Source organism: Eleutherodactylus coqui, chromosome 6 (genome assembly GCF_035609145.1).
Source record: "Eleutherodactylus coqui strain aEleCoq1 chromosome 6, aEleCoq1.hap1, whole genome shotgun sequence".
NCBI classification, from domain to species: domain Eukaryota; kingdom Metazoa; phylum Chordata; class Amphibia; order Anura; family Eleutherodactylidae; genus Eleutherodactylus; species Eleutherodactylus coqui.
In genome coordinates, this window is record NC_089842.1 from 3,678,045 (window position 1) to 3,703,679 (window position 25,635).

At 51.5% G+C, this 25,635-nt stretch overlaps 1 protein-coding gene across 2 annotated transcripts in view; it reads right to left on the bottom strand.

Annotated features, from left to right (window-relative positions):
* Nucleotides 1-25,635, bottom strand: part of ARHGEF12 (Rho guanine nucleotide exchange factor 12) — a 173,335-nt gene that overhangs the window by 36,585 nt on the left and 111,115 nt on the right. For both annotated transcript variants that reach the window (XM_066606082.1, XM_066606080.1), the window contains 5 exons: nucleotides 15,719-15,833; nucleotides 12,111-12,211; nucleotides 10,400-10,477; nucleotides 3,488-3,563; nucleotides 1,774-1,941 (listed from right to left, as the gene is read on the bottom strand). In XM_066606082.1, the coding sequence (XP_066462179.1) occupies nucleotides 1,774-1,941; nucleotides 3,488-3,563; nucleotides 10,400-10,477; nucleotides 12,111-12,211; nucleotides 15,719-15,833 (538 nt within the window). The remainder of the gene's footprint in view (nucleotides 1-1,773; nucleotides 1,942-3,487; nucleotides 3,564-10,399; nucleotides 10,478-12,110; nucleotides 12,212-15,718; nucleotides 15,834-25,635) is intronic.

Sequence of the window (25,635 nt, forward strand, 5' to 3'; positions counted from 1 at the left end):
GGCTCCCAATTCTCTGGATTCTCTGAGATGTCTCTACACCTTGATTAGAGTCACCTGTGGGAAATCCAGCTGATTAAACATAAAGACCCCCGTCTATATAAGGCCTCATCGCTCACAATGCATATCAGAGCCAAAACCAGTCCATGAGGAGGACAGAACTGCCTGCAGAGCTCAGATACAGGATTGTGTGGAGGCGCAGATCTGGAGAAGCTACAAAAACATTACTGCTGTCCTGAAAGTTCCCAAGAGCCCAGCGGCCCCCATAATACTAACATGGGAGAAGAACCAGGACTCTTCCTAGAGCCCCCGACCCACCAAACTAAGGGGGAGAAAGGTCTTGTAAGAGACGTGACCAAGAGCCCAGCGGCCCCATAATACTTACATGGAAGAAACTACCAGAAGGTCAACCATCACTGCAGTCTCCACCAATCTGGGCTTTATGGCAGAGCGACCAGAAAGAAGCCTCCTCAGTAAGACACATGAAGCCCACCTGGAGTTACCAAAAAGAGCCTAAAGGACCCTCAGACTGCGAGAAACAAGATTCTCTGCTCTGATGGCACCAAGATGGAACTTTCAGGCCTCTGAGCCTTCTGTCTGGAGGAAACCAGGCGCCGCTCATCACCATCCCAGTACCATCGCTACAGTGAAGCCTGGTGGTGAAGCATCATGCTGGGGGAGGGGACACCGGTCAGGGTGGATGGAAACCAGGCGCCGCTCATCACCTGCCCAATACCATCGCTACAGTGAAGCCTGGTGGTGGAGCATCATGTGGGGGAGGGGAGAGCAGTCAGGGGGGAATAGAAAGCTGAATGGAGCAAAGTACAGAGATAATGACCACCTGATCCAGAGTACAAGGAACCTCAGACCGGACAGAGGGGTCACCTTCCAACAAGACAATGACCCTAAGACCCCAGCCAAGACCACCCAGGAGGGGAGACAACTCTGTGAATGTCCTTGAGGGGCCGGCCAGAGCCCTGAACCTAATGGGACATCTCTGGAGAGACCTGACAATGGCTGTCTGCAGACGGCCCCCTTCCAACCTGACAGAGGGCAAAAAACCTCCAAATCCAGGGGAAAACCTTGTGGCATCATCCCCAAGAAGAACTGCCAGAGGGGCTCTGACTATTACTGAGTACAAAGTGTGAATACTGATGTCACTGAGGAATGGTGGTGGTGGGGGGGGGGGTGTTACATTTAAAAAAAAAATGTACAAAGATTTCTCCCGTTCTGTTGTTATTTTGTCATTATGGGGTCCTGAGTGCAGAATGAGGGGGACACAACATAAGATGTAAGACGGAGCGAGGGTGTGAGGACTTTCTGATATTAGAGTTATGGAAACAGCTGAGTATAACCCCACAGACTGTATGCAATCAGTGCCCGGATGCAGTGGAGGGGAGGGGGTCCGGAGACCCCCAGTTCTGGGACCCACATGGCACATGCTCAGTGGGAATACCCCTTTAAGGGAGTCCGATATGGATTTATGTCATATATAATTAGGCACCACTAGATGGTTCATTAGGAACGATTGCTCACTATTCTTCCATGAGACGATCTCTCTCTTGCTAAGAGCTGAACCCAAATTCCCAGCTGCCCCCCTGCAGCCGGCATAGATGCATTGCAGCGCTCCCTCCGGGCGCAGTGCCGCCAGCTGCCTACTAATCCAATGGCAGCTCAGCTTCTCTTCCACATTCAGCCGGACGTCAGTGTAGGAATATAAATGTGCAGCCCATTAGAAGGCGTTTAGCCCTTAGTCACCGCAGGGCACCGACTGACCTGTGGCTACCTGCCGCACCAGCACTGTGTTCAGCTTGATGACGGGGCTGAAGATGTGTTTGCTGTCGGACGTGGTGGCCAGGATCTTACTGTGGCATCGGAGGATCAATTTGTCATCCTGTCTCTGAAGCAACACCAGAATGTCCTCCAACAGCAGCGTGTAGAGATCTGCGGATGAGATGGATGTCACTTCATGTTAGCGGAGAGCCACAGGATGACCTTTAGCGCAACGCGGGAAACCAGAGGATACAACAACGCTGCCGCTTCCAGGAAATCACAAGATCAGAGCTAAAGTCACATCTACAGACTGGTGGGAGACCTGCTACAAGGCCCGACCACTACAGGGTGATCATCTGGTCATAGGTGATAAAAGTCTCATCAGTGGGGGTCTCACCTCCGAGACCCCCACCAGTCCTGAGAACAGAAATAGCCGAATACAAGGGCCTGGCTTTGTCCAGCAGTCCCATTGAAAATGAACGGAGCGGCACCGCACACGTGCAACCGCAGAACCATGCAATATTCTCCTCACTTCAGTAGGGGGCAGCGATCACACAGCGAGGAGGAGAGGGGGACACAGGACCCTCGTTATCAGGATTGGTGGGGGGCTCAGCAGTGGGATTGCCACTGATCAGACATTTCTCATCTGTCCTGTAGAGAGGTGAAAAGAGTCAATTTTTGTACATCCCCTTTAAAGGGCCACTCCGGCAAAAACACATTTTTCCATCTCCCCCTCACCTGATTCCCTGTCAAACTCTGGAAGTCTCCTTAGTGTATTGCAGCAACTTCCCTGCAGTGCAGCCCCCTGTCTGATGCTCATCAGTCACTATCTGGAGAGTGAAAATTTTACTTTCAGGTTCACATCTATCCCATGATGCATCAGCACAGCATTAGTAGAGGCTGTAGCAGTTCTGCTTCATTACCTTCTATAGTCACCTACATAAGTTAGAGTCCATAAGTATATACTCAGGAGGATGAGCTGTGAACTCCTCAATTATGCTTGTGTGATCATCATCAGTATCTGTGACAGAAGTGTCTGTGTCCTCTCTAGGCAGTTTCTGTGGTGGATCCGTGTAACAGCATCACACAGGCTGAGAAACTGACTACAAACTGAACACATAACCCCAAGTAGATCTAAGCTAGTCAGAATTGAGATCACATGACCATGGAAAAAAGTGGCCACGAGCTTCAGCTAAAAGAAACCACTAACCAAGCTAGCACACTAGCCGACATATATGCTGGTGCTATAGCTACATAATGAATGAATCAAACACAAAACTCACCGGCGTGGCCCTTTAAAGAGACTCTGCTAGCTCCTATAAGCCCCGCAGCGAGACTTATGGGCTTGTGGGAGCGGAGATGTGAATCTCATACTTCCCTCCCTCGGTATTTCCCTGTTGTCAGAGCTGCCACTGCATGCATCCCGCAGACTACTTAATGCTCGCGCACAGTGAGGACGGACAAGTGTGCTCATCCTGCGGTGCGCCGGTGTAGTCCACCAGCAGCACACAGCGTCTGCTCTGACAGCACACAGCGGGGGAAGTAAATATCAGACGCACATCCCGGATGCAGCACTTCAGATCCTCATACGTTTCCCCATACGGCTGATGGGAGTCGACGGGTTCACTTTAACGGATCATGTAGACTATTCCTGGACTCCCAAGCCTACAGCGCAGTAACACGTCAAGCTCTTCCTTCTGATCGGACATTAACTCACCGATGATCTTGTCTCTGTTCACCTTCCAAGCCAACGGCCCTTCGTGAACCATCTTCCTCTTCGTTAGGTCCAGATTCTGCACGACACAAATTCACATTTTATATCAATTGCGTAAATACGATCCCGACATCAAGAAGCCTTCCCAATTGTCAGGAAGCGTTACTGATCCGCCTGTTCTACCAGATTGGTCTTATGTGACCATCAGGTCAAGAACACCGCGGAGCAAGGATAATTATACAAGAGGTCCTACACCTAAAGTGCGCAACCCCTCCAAGAAGCTGATGACCCCAGGTTCTGCTCTCGGCACCCTGACAATTTGTCTGGAGGAACTGCGTCGTATTACGGGACAGTCACATGAAAGGTGGTCCTCTAGTATCCCGATGGCAGGAGGTCCACTAGAACTGAAGGCGCTTCCACTGAGTAGCTCTTAGTTCTGGATCATTGAGGAGGGTCCTGAGCGAGGGACCCCAATGGATGACATTGATATGCCCTTGGTTTGCAGCTTTAAAAAAGAAAAAAAAATGTTTGAAAAAAACGAACCTCTATATATTTTGCCCGTGACGTTACTGTCCCGTCGGCGCGGTTGGACGGCGGCTCCTTTTTTGTGAATAGTCCTGCAGTTTATTGGCACCATTTTTGAGTTCATACAACTTTTTGATTCCACTTTTTCTTGGCGACGGGGTGACCAAAAAAGTGTAATTCTGGCGTTGGTAAATAATGCGTTACTTTGATAGGTCTGATTTTTACACGTGCAGCGAAACTGAGTGCGTTTTGGGGGGGGGGGGGGGGGCGTAGCTACGGGAAAAGGGGCATTTTTTAACTTTAATTTCCTTTTATTTATTGTAATTTTTTAGCCTCTTTTTAACTAATGTGCACAAATGTACAATCCGACATGTTTGCAAAATCCCCTTTGTGGGCGGGCGCTGCGGAGGTTCTGGGTACGGGCGGTGCGGATCCTGATTGGACTCCTTTACGGCCCGACACACCAGGATGGAGATTTAAAGTCTCATCCACGTGTAGCCGGGAGAAAACCTACTCCATGTAGGGTGAAATATCAGCACCGACAGGCGGGAGGCGCTCTGCGCTACAACATGGCAGCTGTGCTGCGGGTCCGTTACAGATCGCGCAAGGTCAAATCAGCAAGAATATTCAAGTGTTACATTTGTGGCGGATTGGCAAACACGGAGATGTGCTATATGACCAGCTATATGGGGCTGTATATGTGCTATATGACCAGCTATATAGGGCTGTACATGTGCTATATGACCAGCTATATGGGGCTGTATATGTGCTATATGACCAGCTATATAGGGCTGTACATGTGCTATATGACCAGCTATATGGGGCTGTATATGTGCTATATGACCAGCTATATGGGGCTGTATATGTGCTATATGACCAGCTATATAGGGCTGTATATGTGCTATATGACCAGCTATATGGGGCTGTATATGTGCTATATGACCGCCTATATGGGGCTGTATATGTGCTATATGACCAGCTATATAGGGCTGTATATGTGCTATATGACCAGCTATATGGGGCTGTATATGTGCTATATGACCAGCTATATAGGGCTGTATATGTGCTATATGACCAGCTATATGGGGCTGTATATGTGCTATATGACCAGATATATGGGGCTGTATATGTGCTATATGACCAGCTATATAGGGCTGTATATGTGCTATATGACCAGCTATATAGGGCTGTATATGTGCTATATGACCAGCTATATAGGGCTGTACATGTGCTATATGACCAGCTATATGGGCTGAATGGTCGTGTTAAAAGGCACTCACTGGCTGCAGACGCTTTAACCCTCATGTACCCTTTGTACAAATGTCAATGTGCAACTGCAATGAACAAGACTGGGGGTCAAAGACCCCGTGGTGCCACATGCAATACACACGGCTTATACAACTCTGCTACATACACACACACTGACAGCTCTGCTACATGCAATACTCATGGCTCATACAGCTCTGCTACACACACTGACAGCTCTGCTACATGCAATACACATGGCTCATACAGCTCTGCTACACACACTGACAGCTCTGCTATAGGCAATACACATGGCTCCTACAGCTCTGCTACGTGCAATACACACGGCTCATACAACACCACCACCAACTCTGCTACACAAACACAGACTGCTCTGCTACATGCAATACACATGGCTCATACAGCTCTGCTACACACACACTGACAGCTCTGCTACATGCAATACACACGGCTCATACAACACCACCACCAACTCTGCTACACAAACACAGACTGCTCTGCTACATGCAATACACATGGCTCATACAGCTCTGCTACACACACACTGACAGCTCTGCTACATGCAATACACATGGCTCATACAACACCACCACACACACAGCTGCAGCTGGCATGCTAAACACTGATTTTAAATCCCCCCATACACGTGTAGTAATACCTGACCCCCCACCCTATGACCTTTGCTGCTGTCTGTCCCTGTATGTACAGAGGAGGACCTGCACCCCGGGGAGATATGCTATCTGCTGGTGGGGATCGGGCACAGAGGATGGTGCAGCTCACACTGTCATAGTTAAACTCATCACTCATCATTTATGCAGCATGATAACTATGACAGTGCAGTGTAGATAGCAGCTGGTCAGCACTGAGCGGCCACTATGTTAACTGAATGGAGAGGGGCGGGAGAGCGAGGAGTGAAATCTCCTGCAGCCGCCCGCTGTGAGGCAGCGATACAAGCTCCCGTGCAGCCGCACCGCAGCCAGTATGTGCGGGGCCCAGGGGCGGCCATCGTTTGCCCCACACTCGTCCCATCCCATGGAGCTTAAGACCGTTCTCTGCCCGTCTGACGCATCAAGGATCATTTTTCTGGACATTAAACACCACTTTCATGTGTCATTTCCTAATTTACATGCTGGTATAACTCATTAGCATCTGGTTGTGCGGGCGCAGCGCCGGTGTTACTGCGCCGGCGCCCGTCTGCGAGGAGTCACCGGCTACAGACATCCCTCCTGGAAATTCTGCCTTTGTGAAGCTTCTGCTCGGCAGGAGACGGCGAGCACCAATGTAGGCTTTCATCCAGCGTAGGCAGAATCCACCACGGGACCATTACACGCATAGCGTTATCAATGCGCTCCCCACAGCGAATATTAAGATCGCTAACGAACATTAATGACGCAGATGTTTGCAGATTGGTCTATGAAAATACAATTAATCATCTCTACGTGAAAACAGAGTCCTTGAGCATGGCATGGCACAGCGCACGATACAGCAATGCCTAGAAGACGGCATCATGTGACCCGCTGGGCCACCGGCTGTGTCCCAGCCGTCCTCTGCAGCAGGGCATGCTTCTAGGCGTCGCACTGTGTATTAATAAGTGGGGAGCTAATTAGCGCAGGTGTGTAAATCAAGCTTATGGTTTATCGATAACTGAACGCCGTTCTAACTTCCTGTAATCAGTCAGCAGAAGCTGCGCCGCCCCCATAACTGATCACCGAAGCCCATCCCCAGCATAGCCATCAGTAGTCAATCCAGGAGCACCAATCTCCACCCTCTATCAGTAATCACAGGGACTACATGCTCAGCAATCTATCATAGAGCCGCCCTTGCGATCCCCCCCGCAGCCATCCGTTGCCCGCTGTCCTCTAGGCGCAGGCGCTGCTATCGGCGGGCGCCGCTGTGCTCCAGCTCCTGTCCGGCAGCATGTGTATTAGGGGGCGTGGCTATGCTGGATTCAGAATCCGTTCTCTTCTTACAGCGGATTGAGAATCTTGTTGCCATTTGCAAAATCTACATCATATTGGCAACTATTTTGGTTGCTATCTAGAGCGCTGGATCAGTCACGGCGGCCGCAGGCAGCCTCTGCCCAGACTGCAGAGTGAATGTCACCCCAAATGAGACCCCAGCTCATTCCATTCCTGGCACAAATCCCCCCAGATACCGAACTGCGCGGCGTCATAAATCTCATCCAAAAGGTCCAAAAACAACCTTAAATATGGCTGCCTGCGGTGAATATTAAGAGGCCTAAACCGCTGAAGCAGATGGCGGTGCACTTGTGTTCGAAAATGCAATTAATCTTCTCGGCATTGCTTCATTTCTGCAAGTAGGAATAATCCAGGACAGGGGTTAATTAGCATATTACATGCCCAATCACTTCCCCGCGGTACCGGGGACGTACGGATCACACCGCCGGGGTTAAGTCTCATCTTTTCCTCTTAACATCTCAAATGCTTTCTTAGCATAATCGGTCACCCTCATTTGCACATGAATGCAGGAGCGCATGTGGAGATCTGCAGGCTGGAGCCGAGCGCCTCCACACCCCGCGCCGACCGCCGCACCCCATCAGGCACGGACGGGGGACGGACAACAATTAAATATCCCACTTGTGTTAGACCACGATAAACTGGAGCGGCGCACGATCCGAGACGATCCAATCACAATCAGGACATATAAATGCTGCGGTCAGAACGGAGTGCGGCATTTAAATGGGTAACCGCCACGATGGGGGCCATCCCTGATAGCAGTTGTTGTGGGTGTCAGCCATCATTCAGTCAACACCCGCCCTGTATGGAGCGACTCTGCTTCTGAGCCTCCTGCACACATCTGTACCCCTGTGTGTAGCTATTCCAGTGACATACTTGTTATGGCGCCCCCTGCTGGTCAGTAGGTCCACCACATAAAGGTGGGAAGACCCCCCCACCCAATCTAGTGCACCGATTCTAACTGGTCCGTACAACCCGAGAACTGTACTGCCCAGAGAGCAGTTGTGTCTCTCCACATCTGATTAAAGGGTTGATTCAGAGAAGCGGGACAGAGCGCTATACAACGAGCCCGCCTCCCCCAATGCTCCTGTTCTGCCAGTGCCGGGTACACCGCCCACCATCATTGTCTGCTACTGCGGTACAGGAGTGGTGGGGGGGCCGGGCGCCGGCCAGACAGGAGCGGTGGGGGGGCAGGGCGCCGGCGGTACAGGAGCGGTGGGTGGGGGGGGGGGGGGGTCGCCGGCCAGACAGGAGCGGTGGGGGCAGGAGCCGGCCAGACAGGAGCGGTGGGGGGACGGTGGTGGTGGTGGGGGGGGGGGGGGGGGTCAGGTGACCACTGCCTGCCAACCTGATGCCACTGTGTCATCACCTGTGCTGCTGGCATCAACACACATCCTGGGCGCCATGATGCCAGGAGTCCTGAGCGCTGGGACGTGCAGCCTCTGATTGGCACACAGTGGTCACCTGACCTTTGCGGTCAATAGGGACCGGTAGAACTGCGGCCGAGGATGGGAAATATCCTTTGTTACATTGTCAGCGGAGAACCTTCAGTCTTTTCGGACTCATAAGGCATTTTCTGGCCACGAGGCGACTTGAACCTGCGAATGGCTTCTGTAATCCGCGGCCGTATACCCTGTCATGAGCAGACGGGCCGCGCCATCAGTGCGCCACTTACGCTGTAGGCGATGCTGAGAGACAGAAGAATCACAGCGGCTCTTATTTTTGGGGCGACATCGCCCATTATTTTCTGAGACCAGAACGACGCATCGCACCGACACGCAAACACAATTTTCATGCTAGAGTGATTTGATTTCATTGCCACAACGTGATTTTCAGCCGCCTGTATCGCGATATGTTTTTCCCGCCGGCACGATTCTGGTCTTAGTTTCTCGGGCCGACATCGCGCTCGCCGTGTAATTACGGCCCTACTGATACCTGGTTTATAGCGGTCCATATTACCTCCAGGATCCGCGGCGACGCTGCGTGGAAGTTCTCGGCACTCATTAAGGAATCGCATCCGATTATCACTGAACGCTCAGAGAGAGGAGAAGAACTCGGCCTCACTCATCAGCGCTCTAACGAGACGTCCTTGTCGCCCACAGCAGCCAATCACAGCACAGCTCTCGGTGTAAGACAAGCTGCTGTGAGACAATGACAGCTGCCCGGTGATTGGTTGCTACGGTCAACAGCGCTGATAAATGAGCTTATTTGTGGTTTGTGAAGACTAGTTAACCCTTACAGCCCATGCCAGATGCTCCTACGGACTTCGGCTCGTGCCCAGCAACCATCCAATTAGTCTTGGGCATTCCCTGCGATCTTAGCCCCTTAGTGACAGCGGGCACCGTGAGAACAGCGGAGGCCGAGCAGCACCGCAACCAACGCCATATACACCATGGGGCACACTTACAAAAGTTTTTACCCCAGTTTCTGGCCTAAAAAAAGTTTGTACAGATGGGAACTTGTGAAACATTGTACAACTCTTCTTTCTGCGCCGGCCCTGCCACTATTTCCAAATGTCAGCGGTGCTTTCAGGAGCGAGCGTGGAAACCCCAGACCGGCAGATCTCCGTATAACTTACGCCAGAAACTGGAGCTGCCGGGACTGTACTTTATACATGAGAGGCCGGCGCCACTTCAGGTGCATCATGTGACCGGGGTAGCTGTACTAATTATACTGGCGTTGGGATCCCCCATCCGAGTGCGGCAGCTTATAAGCTTGTTGTGTGGATCGTGGGGGACATTGCCAACGCCAGGCTTAGTGAATTCCCTGGGTCACCTGATGCATGAACAGCCAGTCCTTTACGTGGTAAGCGCATCCCCGAAACCTCCGTGCGCCTTTAGTGAGACGAACACCAGGTCCGGCCAGACGTGTATTTCTGGCATCAATTATGGAAGTTTCTGGTGTAAATTATACATAAATCCGTCGGTCCGGGGCGGCCGCGCCTCCCTGACAAGCCACGCCCACTTTTCAAAAAAGTGGCAGAGCCAGCACAGAGTGAGGAAAAGTTGTACCTTTTTGAGGAAATATCTGCTTGTACAAAAATTTGTGACATTAGCGGCAGAAATTGACACAAAAGCTGTTATAAATGCCCCCCCGTATTTGGTAACGGGACGTTCAGGAGGTACAGGGTGAGAATAGCGCTACTTACCCGCAGCTCATCGATCATCGGATACTCGCCAGGTTTCAGGTAGGATAGGTCAAGTCTTCGCTGGTAGTCTTCCAGTCTCTGAAAGAAGATAGACACACCTTGTAGTGACATAGCAGACAGATAGGGGGCGCCATCATCCACCACTGCCCTCCCTCTCCGGACACGGCTGCTTTAGTAAATACTTGTATTCCCCATGACATAAAAATCATGAAGCATCACTTCTTGCAACTCTACTTTATGCCATTCCTCTGTTATTCCTCCTGGGAATTTCTTATAAACTGTCAGCGGGGGGGTGTCCTTGCAGTGTCCAATCAGAGTGCAGAGCTCACAGTTTCAGACCAGTAACAGCCAGCTGTCAACTTATTCACATATTTCTAAGAGGAGCGACAGAGGAACGGCACATAGAGCTCCAGCAAAACTGATCCAGCTCATACAAGAGCTGTCTTCGGGTGAGCGGTGCCCGGCCCCGACAGAAGATCAGGATCAGATTTTGTGGGCGAACGAGGGCCGCATGCACGCCATTAAAAGGCAGAGGGGTCTGTCAGCCATTAAAGGGGTATTCTGATGACTCCAACCATTGGATAGATGATAGATAACTTGGACAACGCCTGCAGCTTCCCAGGAGACCTCGGAGTTCTGCTGCAGATCTCCATGCGGATCCGGGATTTAGTCCGTGTGCAGCACCCAATATGGAAACCGCTGGCTGAAGGAGAAACCCCCTACATGTGAGACACTGAGCGGACGTCACCAGCCGGCGCAACCAGCGAGGAGTCCGATGGGAATCTTACGTCTCTGGAGGAAGCCTCATGGCGGTCTCACGATGATTCTAGCCCGCCTCGCAGCTTCTAACACATATCTATTACGATGTCTTCACAAGACGCCATTACTTCGGCGCACTCTGCGGCAGCTTCTGAGGCGCTGAGGATCCCGAGACCCGCATGGCAGAAATAGGAATTTTAAATGTCAATTCCCGACATGGAAACTGCATTCACTGGGCGAAATCCGCTTCTGACTCAAATCTGCCACTTTAACCCCTTAGTAACCAGGCTCAGGTTAGGCCGGCGTGTTTTTAAGGCAACGTAATCTAAGGCCGGCACGGGAATGCCATGCAGGAAGGAGGTGGACAATTCCCGACTGTTTAACCCCTTACACGCCATGATCAATAGCAGTCACGGCTTGTAAGCAGGTGACCGGGGAAGGTAGCTCCTCCTGTCATCCAAGAAGCAAGGCCTCATACGGCTGCATCAGCAAACCATAAAAATGTTACGACTCCTGGAACACAACGGTGTAAAAACAAAACAAATGTGCCTACTCATTAAGGTGTAAGCAGGCAGGCCACTGAGGTGTAAGCAGGCCGGCCACTGAGGGGTTAAAGGTCACACCAACGCGGCCGGACGGCTTCTAGCAGAATCTTTTCACTGCGGTTTTTGTTTCACATTTTTTTTTAGGTTTAGAGAAGCGTCTGGAAAAACACAAAAAAAACCCCCGAGGACGCTGCGATCTGCGAAAAGCGCCAGGACTAAATAATGCGGCACAAGCGAGAAGCCCTCCCTGCTACAAACAAGCAGCGTCTGCCGGCGTCTCCCATCGCTGCCGACCGCCAGCAAACATCCCAATGCAGGGCTTTTGCCTTAAACCGTAATGTGACAAAAAGGAAACAAAGTGACATTTTTCCTGTTCGCCGGTGGCCTTCCACAAGACTGGCGCTCACCTGCTTGTTCTCCGCCTCCCGGACGGCCTGGTTGACGTGATTTAGGATCCGCCGGCAATGCTCCGCAGCGTTCTTCACCTTCATCTTCTCTTCTGGTTGGTCTAGTGAATGGAATAAAAACGTTAAGGCGGCTGCTGTAGCGGCGATTCATCACAGCGCAGGCGAAGCGGAGCCGCTCGCTCTACTCTAAGACACAATGGCGCTACGTGAAATGAGCCAAAAGATGAGAAAATGCTTCCATCTGGATGGATGCTGTGACTTACAAATGTCTAACAAGGCGATCGGACTGAGATGTGGAAATGATGAAGCTGAAGACGATCATCGCTACATTGTTCATCATTATCCACAAATCAGAGGAATCTGCGACTTTCCCGACAGGACGAGCGGCGCTCTCACGCCCTTCAGGTCAGCGATTGGTCCTGGGTCATGGCTTACTGGCGCCCAATCATCGGGTCACATTTAAAGCTACAAACATCCAGCGAATAAAGGGACGTCAGATGGAGCGTCACATGACCAACCACGGGAAAATCTACGAAGGTAAAGACAACATACAACGAAAACCGTGGCTTAACAGTCATACGGCGAGATCCCACGTGGCGTTATCACGCTCCCAGGAGGGCGGAGCGCCTCTAACTGATGGAGCAAACGGTAACTTGACATTTAGCGCCTTATCACTCGGCTTATCGCGGTCCGCTAGTCATGTTAACCATTGCTACATCAGTAGCAATCAGCCGACTCATCCTTCTGCCCTCTTAGGAGGAGGATAGAACCTTGTGGGACTTCGGCTGTGGTCACACGGGCCGTAAACCCCACGGAATGACCACAGAGGGATCACGCGGAAATACCACCAGATTTCCATGGCAGAAAAGCAGCTTCAAAACCGGAACGATCCGGCGTGGGATTTGAAGTGGCTCTGCCACCTGTATTCCGCTGCGGCCATCTCTGCCCATAGAGAGGCCGCCACGGAAACGATGATCAAATTGACACGCCGTGGCTTTGAATTCCGCGCAGCATGTCAGTCTCAGTGCGGGTTGGCCGCAATGGCTTCTCCGCAGCGTGTTGATGGGATTTTTGCAAACCTGGCCCCCTTTGCTGTTTAGTCTCAGGTTTAAGATTGCTGGCAGAATTTCCGTGCGATAATCCTCATTCCGCCCCGTGTGAACGCAGCCTGAGGTGTTGCAGGATTTCGCCACCGGCGGCTTCTGGCATTCTAAATAGTGACAGCTACGTATACCCTTCGGGGTGTCCGAGATCGTGTACAGCCTCAGGAGGACATGCACACTACTCCGGTCTGTATCACAGACGAGTTATGGCATATATATATGATGCCTGTGCTGTCTGTGGCGCTCTTGCCTCCCGGGTGGGAAGAGCGCCGGAAGCCTATACTGCATGTATTCTGGGCTGGCAATCGTTTTCCTAATAGGGTTTGAATAAAAAAGTTACAGAATTTGTCATCTGCAGCTTCTGCATATCACTGCATATACAAACTGCAGCTTCTGCGTATCACTGCATATACAAACTGCAGCTTCTGCGTATCACTGCATATACAAACTGCAGCTTCTGCGTATCACTGCATATACAAACTGCAGCTTCTGCGTATCACTGCATATACAAACTGCAGCTTCTGCGTATCACTGCATATACAAACTGCAGCTTCTGCGTATCACTGTATATACAAACTGCAGCTTCTGCGTATCACTGTATATACAAACTGCAGCTTCTACGTATCACTGTATATACAAACTGCAGCTTCTGCGTATCACTGTATATACAAACTGCAGCTTCTACGTATCACTGTATATACAAACTGCAGCTTCTGCGTATCACTGTATATACAAACTGCAGCTTCTACGTATCACTGTATATACAAACTGCAGCTTCTGCGTATCACTGTATATACAAACTGCAGCTTCTACGTATCACTGTATATACAAACTGCAGCTTCTGCGTATCACTGTATATACAAACTGCAGCTTCTGCTTATCACTGTATATACAAACTGCAGCTTCTACGTATCACTGTATATACAAACTGCAGCTTCTGATTATCACTGCATATACAAACTGCAGCTTCTGCGTATCACTGTATATACAAACTGCAGCTTCTGCGTATCACTGCATATACAAACTGCAGCTTCTGCGTATCACTGCATATACAAACTGCAGCTTCTGCGTATCACTGTATATACAAACTGCAGCTTCTGCGTATCACTGCATATACAAACTGCAGCTTCTGATTATCACTGCATATACAAACTGCAGCTTCTGCGTATCACTTCATATACAAACTGCAGCTTCTGCGTATCACTGTATATACAAATTGAAGCTTCTGCGTATCACTGTATATACAAACTGCAGCTTCTGCGTATCACTGCATATACAAACTGCAGCTTCTGATTATCACTGTATATACAAACTGCAGCTTCTGCGTATCCCTGTATATACAAATTGAAGCTTCTGCGTATCACTGTATATACAAACTGCAGCTTCTGCGTATCACTGTATATACAAACTGCAGCTTCTACGTATCACTGTATATACAAACTGCAGCTTCTGCGTATCACTGTATATACAAACTGCAGCTTCTGCGTATCACTGTATATACAAATTGAAGCTTCTGCGTATCACTGTATATACAAACTGCAGCTTCTGCGTATCCCTGTATATACAAACTGCAGCTTCTGCCTATCACTGTATATACAAACTGCAGCTTCTGCGTATCCCTGTATATACAAACTGCAGCTTCTGCGTATCACTGTATATACAAACCGCAGCTTCTGCGTATCACTGTATATACAAACCGCAGCTTCTGCGTATCACTGTATATACAAACCGCAGCTTCTGCGTATCACTGTATATACAAACCGCAGCTTCTGCGTATCACTGTATATACAAACCGCAGCTTCTGTGTATCACTGTATATAAAAACCGCAGCTTCTGCGTATCCCTGTATATACAAACTGCAGCTTCTGCGTATCACTGTATATACAAACTGCAGCTTCTGCGTATCACTGTATATACAAACCGCAGCTTCTGCGTATCACTTTATATAAAAACCGCAGCTTCTGCATATCACTGTATATACAAACTGCAGCTTCTGATTATCACTGTATATACAAACCGCAGCTTCTGCGTATCACTGTGTATACAAACTGTAGTCTTAGAGCCAACGGGTTTCGGTCTGTGAATACACAACATATTCACGCACTGTAACCCGCCTACTGGGGCATATGCCAGCCCTTCCTTCAATCATTTTGCACGTGGAAGCCCTGTTTATTTATGTATGCATCATGTGACTTCTATCCCATTAGTCATTGGATGTTTGTAGCAGTTGAAGTGATCAGATGTTTGAGCGCCAGTAAGACTAGTTTGGCTAAGACAAGATCCCTGGCCTGTACCGCTCGAGCCGCCTCTTGTCCCGCCGGACAGGTCGGCGTCGCGGTTCAGCTTTGGCGCAGTGCGTCCTGTTTGCATTAAAGATGAACTGGAACAATTCTGTTCTTGTGATATTCAACATCATGCAGCTCAAGACAGAAGGGAAAGAAGAACGAGGAGCGACTGCGACCGCTGCAGAGCCCCCCCAACAGCACGTCGCGCCACGCTGCCCACCTGAGTACTTGGCGATGTTGTCCAGGAGAAGAGGATATTTGGTCAACCTCTGCATCTCGGTTGGAATAATGTCCTTCAGCTGCAGCCGTCGGCACAGTGGATTACTCTCAGCATCCTGCAAGGATACATCCATCATGGTTAACGAGCGATTACACGCACCAGCAAGTTACATCTCCAACTTCACCAACTTCACTTCATTACAAATTACAATGAGGAGAGCAGCGCGGCGCCGACTGCGACATTACACGGGGCGAGAGGCCGACTGCTCTTAGCGTGGCGCGGGCCGGGACATTACACGAGGTGAGAGGCCGACTGCTCTTAGTGTGGTGCCGGCCGGGACATTACACGAGGTGAGAGGCCGACTGCTCTTAGCGTGGCGCGGGCCGGGACATTACACAAGGCGAGAGGCCGACTGCTCGTAGCGCGGCATCGGGCGGGACATTACACGAGGTGAGAGGCCGACTGCTCTTAGCGTGGCGCGGGCCGGGACATTACACGAGGTGAGAGGCCGACTGCTCTTAGCGCGGCGCCGACTGCGACATCACACGAGGTGAGAGGCCGACTGCTCTTAGCGTGGCGCGGGCCGGGACATTACACGAGGCGAGAGGCCGACTGCTCTTAGCGTGGCGCGGGCCGGGACATTACACGAGGCGAGAGGCCGACTGCTCTTAGCGTGGCGCGGGCCGCCACATTACACGAGGTGAGAGGCCGACTGCTCTTAGTGTGGCGCGGGCCGGGACATTACACAAGGCGAGAGGCCGACTGCTCTTAGCGTGGCGCGGGCCGGGACATTACACAAGGCGAGAGGCCGACTGCTCTTAGTGTGGCGCGGGCCGCCACATTACACGAGGTGAGAGGCCGACTGCTCTTAGTGTGGCGCGGGCCGGGACATTACACAAGGCGAGAGGCCGACTGCTCTTAGCGTGGCGCGGGCCGGGACATTACACGAGGTGAGAGGCCGACTGCTCTTAGCGTGGCGCCGATTGCGACATTACACGAGGTGAGAGGCCGACTGCTCTTAGTGTGGCGCGGGCCGGGACATTACACAAGGCGAGAGGCCGACTGCTCTTAGCGTGGCGCGGGCCGGGACATTACACGAGGTGAGAGGCCGACTGCTCTTAGTGTGGCGCGGGCCGGGACATTACACGAGGTGAGAGGCCGACTGCTCTTAGTGTGGCGCGGGCCGGGACATTAAACAAGGTGAGAGGCCGACTGCTCTTAGCGTGGCGTGGGCCGGGACATTACACAAGGTGAGAGGCCGACTGCTCTTAGCGCAGCGCCGGCCAGGATATTACACGAGGTGAGAGGCCAACTGCTCTTAGTGTGGCGCGGGCCAGGACATTACACGAGGCGAGAGGCCGACTGCTCTTAGTGTGGCGCGGGCCGGGACATTACACGAGGCGAGAGGCCGACTGCTCTTAGTGTGGCGCGGGCCGGGACATTACACGAGGCGAGAGGCCGACTGCTCTTAGCGTGGCGTGGGCCGGGACATTACACAAGGTGAGAGGCCGACTGCTCTTAGCGTGGTGCCGGCCGGGACATTACACAAGGCGAGAGGCCGACTGCTCTTAGCGTGGTGCCGGCGGCCGGGACATTACACAAGGTGAGAGGCCGACTGCTCTTAGCTTGATGCCGTCTGGGACATTACACAAGGCGAGAGCCCGATTGCTCTTAGCGCAGCGCTGGCCAGGATATTACACAAGTTGAGAGGCCGACTGCTCTTAGTGTGGCACCGTCCGGTATATTACACAAGGCGGGAGGCCAACTGGTCTTAGCGCAGCGCTGGCCAGGACATTACACGAGGTGAGAGGCCGATTGCTCTTAGCGCGGCGCCGTCCGGGATATTACACAAGGTGAAAAGCCAACTGCTTTTGGCGCGGCGCCGGCCAGTACATTACACGAGGTGAGAGGCCGACTGCTTTTAGCGCGGCGCCGGCTGGTACACTACACGAGGTGAGAGGCTGACCGTTTGTAGCGCAGCACCGGCTGCGACATTACACGAGGTGAGAGGCAGACTGCTCTTAGTGCGTCGCCGTCTGGGATATTACACAAGGCGGGAGGCCGACTGCTCTTATTACATTTCCCCCAGCCGGCCGGTCCGCATCGTTCAACTCCACAGTCAGCGCTCACTCATGTGTTGGCATTGAGGAATTGTGCCAAGATGAAAACGCAGAGATCGAGGCGACTGCACTTAGGTCCAGGCAAACAGTGGATGTTGCAAGGGGAGCCATGGGCGTGCTGCAGGAGTTACGAGAGGGCTGATGGTCCGTGAGGCTCTCACACAGGGGCATGCAGCTTCAGTCTGTGAATACACAGGGTTTTCATGGACCAAACCAAATTTTTCTATCTTTTCTATTGACATGAAAACCCGAGTGGGCGATGTGGTTCTCACAGAACGCATGGCGCTCGCAGGCAAATATTGCAGATTTCAGAGTGCGATGTTGCTCCAAGTGTCTCGGATATCGCCCTTCCTGCGCAGCTAGCTCTCCACAGCCGAGGGGCAGATCAGAGGGCTCACGTCCAATGGGTTAGTTAATAGGGTTTCGGGCTCCGGCCCCCTTACTAACAGCACAGATACACCCCTTCACACAAACAGATTTGAATTGCAGATTCTGCGATCGCCGTTTGCGCAGAAGATTCACAGTAAAACAAGGGAATTGAAAGACATGCGTTTTCGAACTTGCGCTCACACTCGCGGGTACGGATTCTGGAAGTGAAAAGGAGTTTGTGGGGATTGTAATATTGGTGAACTAATAGCTCATCCATATCGGGGGGGGGGGGGGGGTCATCTGCTGCTCGGGACCCCCACCAAACAGCTGTTTAAGGGGAAAAAAGGTCCATAATAATGTTTGTTCATCGGCCATGGGGGAGGCGCAGCCGTCTGCTGTCCGCTATGTGGAGGTGATCATTTACATTTAGTGGGAGCCCCTCGTTACACGTCTGGTCGGGGGCCAAGGTGCTGGAAACGTAATAGAGCGATGTCAACAGGAGGGACACTTCCCCCTATGATGACGACACCCGTCTCGCTGCATCGGGGGCTGAGCGATCAGCTGATGACCGGCGATCCCAGGCGGCGGGTCCCTAGCCATTAACTACTGATGATCAATCTTCACGTCATTAATAGAATCTGCCCAGAAAACCTCTTGAAGTAGATTCTAACAGGTAATCTCATACGGAGCGCGAGATCCCTTGGTAATCTGTGTGATCTTCTGTGCACTGTGTAGACCAATGTGGTCCAACAGCCACCACCTGCAATACAGAAGCCATAGGACCGTACAATGCCTCTGTAGCGCCACCTATTGGATGGTGACTGTAATATGCCAACCTCCAGCCTATTAGGACTACTGCTAGGAGTCTGACCCCCCCCCCCTTTGGGCACAGGAGGAGACCCCCCTATTTTGGAATTAGTGCATTCTGCATCGCCGCCCTCGCACGGACCCATCCAATGCTGTGCGGCCATTTTTGCTGCAGTGCGCATAGCGTAAAAATAAGACTAAGATGGCGGAACTGCGTTTTCTGTACATCCCACTCCACCTAATTATTTAAAGTTTTTCAGTACATTATGAGGTAAATTACTAATAGCGCTAAAAAATACAACTCGTTCCGCAAAACAACGAGCCCTCGGACAGCGACGGCGACGCAAAACGGTTAGGATTTTATGAAAGTGGGGAGGGAAAGAAAATGAAAAAAAACCCCACAAAAACAAAAACGATCTTTCATTAAAGGGTTAACCAGCGTCTCCCATGGAACAACGGCCGCTTACATTCGCTCTTTGGACTACAGCCGCCCGTGTTAAGGCAACCTAACAAACCAGAACCCTACGGAGGCCGGCGCGGCGGAGCTGAGCGCGAATACGGCGTGGCAGGCAGCCGATCCCGGAGCCCCTCCGTCCGCCGGGAGCGCAGGCAGCCGTAATCTTTTACTAAAGAAGCCGTTTAATACCCATACATCTTATAAATAAGAGGAAATTGTCGCCGCCGGAGCCGCGACTACACCGAACACAACGAGGAGAGGCCATTAGCTGCACGGAGACGGCAGACGCTCTGCTCTTCATGTTGATGGCTTGCTGGAGGGGAGTGCGACGGCGCGGCGCTGAGTGCTTTTATCTCCATTGCCGCCGAGTCGTTGCGCTTTATTTGGAAGGTTGCTGCAGGTTATTACTGAAACGGCCACTGCTATATAGTCTGTAACTCAGACAAGATACAGGCGCTGGATCCCGAGTACCGCCGCGGGCGGACGGACGGACGGAGGACTGCTCTGCGGTACACGGAGTATTCACACAACCGGCTGCAGCAGCAGAGATGCGATAAACGGACCAACGATGCGGCGGGGCTTGATTCTTTAAAACAATATAAAGAAAACACCGACCGCCCCTTATTACTCCCATCTAGTAGCATCGGACTCCTTCCGCAGCGATTCGTCATGTTGTAGACTCCACTGGGTGATGAAATCCTCCTGCAGGAATACCGGCCCCTGCGGACAGGAAGCTTCTTGTAGTTGCCGCAGATTAGATGGCGGTGCTGACATGTTCTGACCGGCTGACAGGAAGGGGTCAGCGATTCATGCTGCTTGCGCCAAATTCTGATCTCCCATCAGCAACATAAATCTGGACCCATCTGACCAGGAGATGTTTCTCCGCTGCTCAGTGATACAAGTTTAGCGCTCTTTTGCCCGCTGGAGTCTTTCTGTTTCTCTTAGACACAATGGCGCTGGAACTTGTCGCCTGCTGTTATACCATCCGTGCGGAGGAACGGCGAGTTGTGCGTTTGGACACGTTAGTTGGAGCCCCAGCCTTGTTTTCAGCTGACTGTGCAGCCTGTTGGTCAGAACGATTCCTGACATCCTCCTCCGACCCCTTTCAGGGATGAGTGGTTTCCGTCCACAGGATTCCCTCTCGCGCCATTCTTGGTATACTCTCTCCACGAACCCCCCCCCCACGTGGTTGGCAGTGAGCCCCCGTCTAGTCTAGCACCAATGACCGGCCTCGCTGGAAGTCGCTCCGATCGCTGGATTTTCCCATCTAATGTGGTTTCAAAAAACTGATTCGTGGAAAACTTGTCATGTGATTTTATGCCGCACTCCGGGGTCACGGGGGGACTTACCATACAGGGGGCGCCAATCATGAGAGGGCCGGGGTCTAGTAAAGGGGCATTTGGTTTATAACTCTACATCTTTGTAACGTCTATCATTAACGATGGTTCATCGCTACTAACGTCCTCGGGGTCCGCTGAAGCCCTCCATCTCACTGCGCACACGTATGCTGTATGACCCACACACTGATGATCTGCTTCCGAGGGGCCACAGAGACGCCGCATGCATTGTGGGCGAACACCACGGGGCCCGATGCATTGGGTGTAAACAACATGGTGGGCAATGACTGTACTTACAGCTGGAGGTAACAGAGTGCAAAGGATAGACTGGAGCAAAGGGAATTACAACACACGGAGGTGTAATTATAGGGGGTGTAGAGGGTAGTCCTACATGTACAGACGTGACTAGACGCCCCGGCAGTCCAACATGTACAGACGTGACTAGACGCCCCGGCAGTCCTACATGTACAGACACGTGTAGACGCCCCGGCAGTCCTGCATATACAGACGCGTGTAGACGTCCTGGCAGTCCTGCATGTACAGACGCGTGTAGACGTGGCGGCAGTCCTACAGATACAGACGCGTGTAGACGCCCCGGTAGTCCTGCATATACAGACACGTGTAGACGCCCCGGCAGTCCTACAGATACAGACACGTGTAGACGCCCCGGTAGTCCTGCATATACAGACACGTGTAGACGCCCCCCGGAAGTCCTACAGATACAGACGCGTGTAGACACCCCCCCCCCCCCCCCGGCAGTCCTACAGATACAGACGCGTGTAGACGCCCCCCGGCAGTCCTACAGATACAGACGCGTGTAGACGCCCCGGCAGTCCTACAGATACAGACGCGTGTAGACGCCCCGGCAGTCCTACAGATACAGACGCGTGTAGACGCCCCGGCAGTCCTACAGATACAGACGCGTGTAGACGCCCCGGCAGTCCTACAGATACAGACGCGTGTAGACGCCCCGGCAGTCCTACAGATACAGACGCGTGTAGACGCCCCGGCAGTCCTACAGATACAGACGCGTATAGACGCCCCGGCAGTCCTACAGATACAGACGCGTGTAGACGCCCCGGCAGTCCTACAGATACAGACGCGTGTAGACGCCCCGGCAGTCCTACAGATACAGACGCGTATAGACGCCCCGGCAGTCCTACAGATACAGACGCGTATAGACGCCCCGGCAGTCCTACAGATACAGACGCGTATAGACGCCCCGGCAGTCCTACAGATACAGATGCGTATAGATGCCCCGGCAGTCCTACAGATACAGATGCGTATAGACGCCCCGGCAGTCCTACAGATACAGACGCGTATAGACGCCCCGGCAGTCCTACAGATACAGACGCGTGTAGACGCCCCGGCAGTCCTACAGTTACAGACGCGTATAGACGCCCCGGCAGTCCTACATGTACAGATGTGGCAATTGTTAACATGACTGGTGTGTTGTAGTTACCGTCTCCTCCATCCGCAGGCAGCGCCGTCTGCCACATACATACACGTATCTCCTTCCGTTCCTGAGAAATTCGCTTCTTGTGAAAAATTAAAATGTTTTTTATGAGACACATAAGGTCACCGGCGACGCTCCAGAAGGACGTCCGCACCTGAGGCAGGACTAGGTAATTATGCTCATAAAGCAGCTTATGTGTATAGATTATACGGCGATGGTTATGACTGACTGCACCGCCGCGAATTATAGACTGCGCCGCAGATCATAAAGGAGGACGAGGACTTCATTAGGATACGACCGCTGAAAGTGCGGAGAAAACTGCGAACAGCAGATGCATGGAAACTGCCGAGGAAATCCTTATAATATACTCCATGTATCGGACGTAATACAAGCGATGAGGACATTAAAGCCACATTCAATAGCTGCGCTGTGTGTTCTAGGTCACCCATGACACAACCTTACATTGTACCCGCACCACCTGAGAATAATCTGCTGTGTGTACATGAGGAATAAACACCGTATCTAGGCATTGTGAGCTGTATCCTGCATTCATCACCATTCCTGTTTGGAAGCTCTATCTCCAAAACTCAGCCTTCTCTGAGTTGGTGGGTGCAGACTGCTGCTATGATATCTCCATACACTGTACACATAGGAGAGCAGGATCTCTTCTCTATCTCTGAGCTGGTGGGTGCAGACTGCTGCTATGATGTCTCCATACACTGTACACATAGGAGAGCAGGATCACTTATCTTTATCTCTGAGCTGGTGGGTGTAGACTGCTGCTATGATGTCTCCATACACTGTACACATAGGAGAGCAGGATCTCTTCTCCATCCCTGAGCTGGTGGGTGTAGACTGCTGCTATGATGTCTCCATACACTGTACACATAGGAGAGCAGGATCTCTTCTCTATCTCTGAGCTGGTGGGTGTAGACTGCTGCTATGATGTCTCCATACACTGTACACATAGGAGAGCAGGATCTCTTCTCTATCTCTGAGCTGGTGGGTGTAGACTGCTGCTATGATGTCTCCATACACTGTACACATAGGAGAGCAGGATCTCTTCTCTATCTCTGAGCTGGTGGGTGTAGACTGCAGCTATGATGTCTCCATACACTGTACACATAGGAGAGCAGGATCTCTTCTCTATCTCTGAGCTGGTGGGTGTAGACGGCTGCTACAATGTATCCATACACTGTACACATAGGAGAGCAGGATCTCTTCTCTATCTCTGAGCTGCTGGGTGTAGACTGCTGCTATGATGTCTCCATACACTGTACACATAGGGGAGCAGGATCTTTTCTCTATCTCTGAGCTGCTGGGTGTAGACTGCTGCTATGATGTCTCCATACACTGTACACATAGGGAGCAGGATCTCTTCTCTATCTGTGAGCTGGTGGGTGTAGACTGCTGCTATGATGTCCTCATACACTGTACACAAAGGGGAGCAGGATCTCTTCTCTATCTGTGAGCTGCCGGGTGTAGACTGCTGCTATGATGTCTCCATACACTGTACACATAGGAGAGCAGGATCTCTTCTCTATCTCTGAGCTGGTGGGTGTAGACTGCTGCTATGATGTCTCCATACACTGTACACATAGGAGAGCAGGATCTCTTCTCTATCTCTGAGCTGGTGGGTGTACACTGTTACTATGATGTCTCCATACACTGTACACATAGGAGAGCAGGATCTCTTCTCTATCTCTAAGCTGGTGGGTGTAGACTGCTGCTATGATGTCTCCATACACTGTACACATAGGAGAGCAGGATCTCTTCTCTATCTCTGAGCTGGTGGGTGTAGACTGCTGCTATGATATCTCCATACACTGCACACATAGGAGAGCAGGATCTCTTCTCTATCTCTGAGCTGGTGGGTGTACACTGTTACTATGATGTCTCCATACACTGTACACATAGGAGAGCAGGATCTCTTCTCTATCTCTAAGCTGGTGGGTGTAGACTGCTGCTATGATGTCTCCATACACTGTACACATAGGGGAGCAGGATCTCTTCTCTATCTCTGAGCTGCTGGATGTAGACTGCTGCTATGATGTATCCATACACTGTACACATAGGAGGGCAAGATCTCTTCTCTATCTCTGAGCTGGTGGGTGTAGACTGCTGCTATGAGGTCTCCATACACTGTACACGTAGGAGAGCAGGATCTCTTCTCTATCTCTGAGCTGGTGGGTGTAGACTGCTGCTATGAGGTCTCCATACACTGTACACGTAGGAGAGCAGGATCTCTTCTCTATCTCTGAGCTGGTGGGTGTAGACTGCTGCTATGAGGTCTCCATACACTGTACACATAGGAGAGCAGGATCTCTTCTCTATCTCTGAGCTGCTGGATGTAGACTGCTGCTATGATGTATCCATACACTGTACACATAGGAGGGCAAGATCTCTTCTCTATCTCTGAGCTGGTGGGTGTAGACTGCTGCTATGAGGTCTCCATACACTGTACACGTAGGAGAGCAGGATCTCTTCTCTATCTGTGAGCTGGTGGGTGTAGACTGCTGCTATGAGGTCTCCATACACTGTACACGTAGGAGAGCAGGATCTCTTCTCTATCTCTGAGCTGGTGGGTGTAGACTGCTGCTATGAGGTCTCCATACACTGTACACATAGGAGAGCAGGATCTCTTCTCTATCTCTGAGCTGCTGGATGTAGACTGCTGTTATGATGTCTCCATACACTGTACACATAGGAGAGCAGGATCTCTTCTCCATCTCTGAGCCGGTGGGTGTAGACTGCTGCTATGATGTCTCCATACACTGTACACATAGGAGAACGGGATCTCTTCTCTATCTCTGTGCTGGTGGGTGTAGACTGCGGCTATGATATCTCCATACACTGTACACATAGGAGAGCAGGATCTCTTCTCTATCTCTGAGCTGGTGAGTGTAGACTGCTGCTATGATGTCTCCATACACTGTACACATAGGAGAACGGGATCTCTTCTCTATCTCTGTGCTGGTGGGTGTAGACTGCGGCTATGATATCTCCATACACTGTACACATAGGAGAGCAGGATCTCTTCTCTATCTCTGAACTGGTGGGTGTAGACTGCTGCTATGATGTCTCCATACACTGTAAACATAGGAGAGCGGAATCTCTTCTCTATCTCTGAGCTGGTGGGTGTAGACTGCTGCTATGATGTCTCCATACACTGTACACATAGGAGAGCGGGATCTCTTCTCCATCTCTGAGCTGGTGGGTGTAGACTGCTGCTATGATGTCTCCATACACTGTACACATAGGAGAGCAGGATCTCTTCTCTATCTCTGAGCTGGTGGGTGTAGACTGCTGCTATGATGTCTCCATACACTGTACACATAGGAGAGCGGAATCTCTTCTCTATCTCTGAGCTG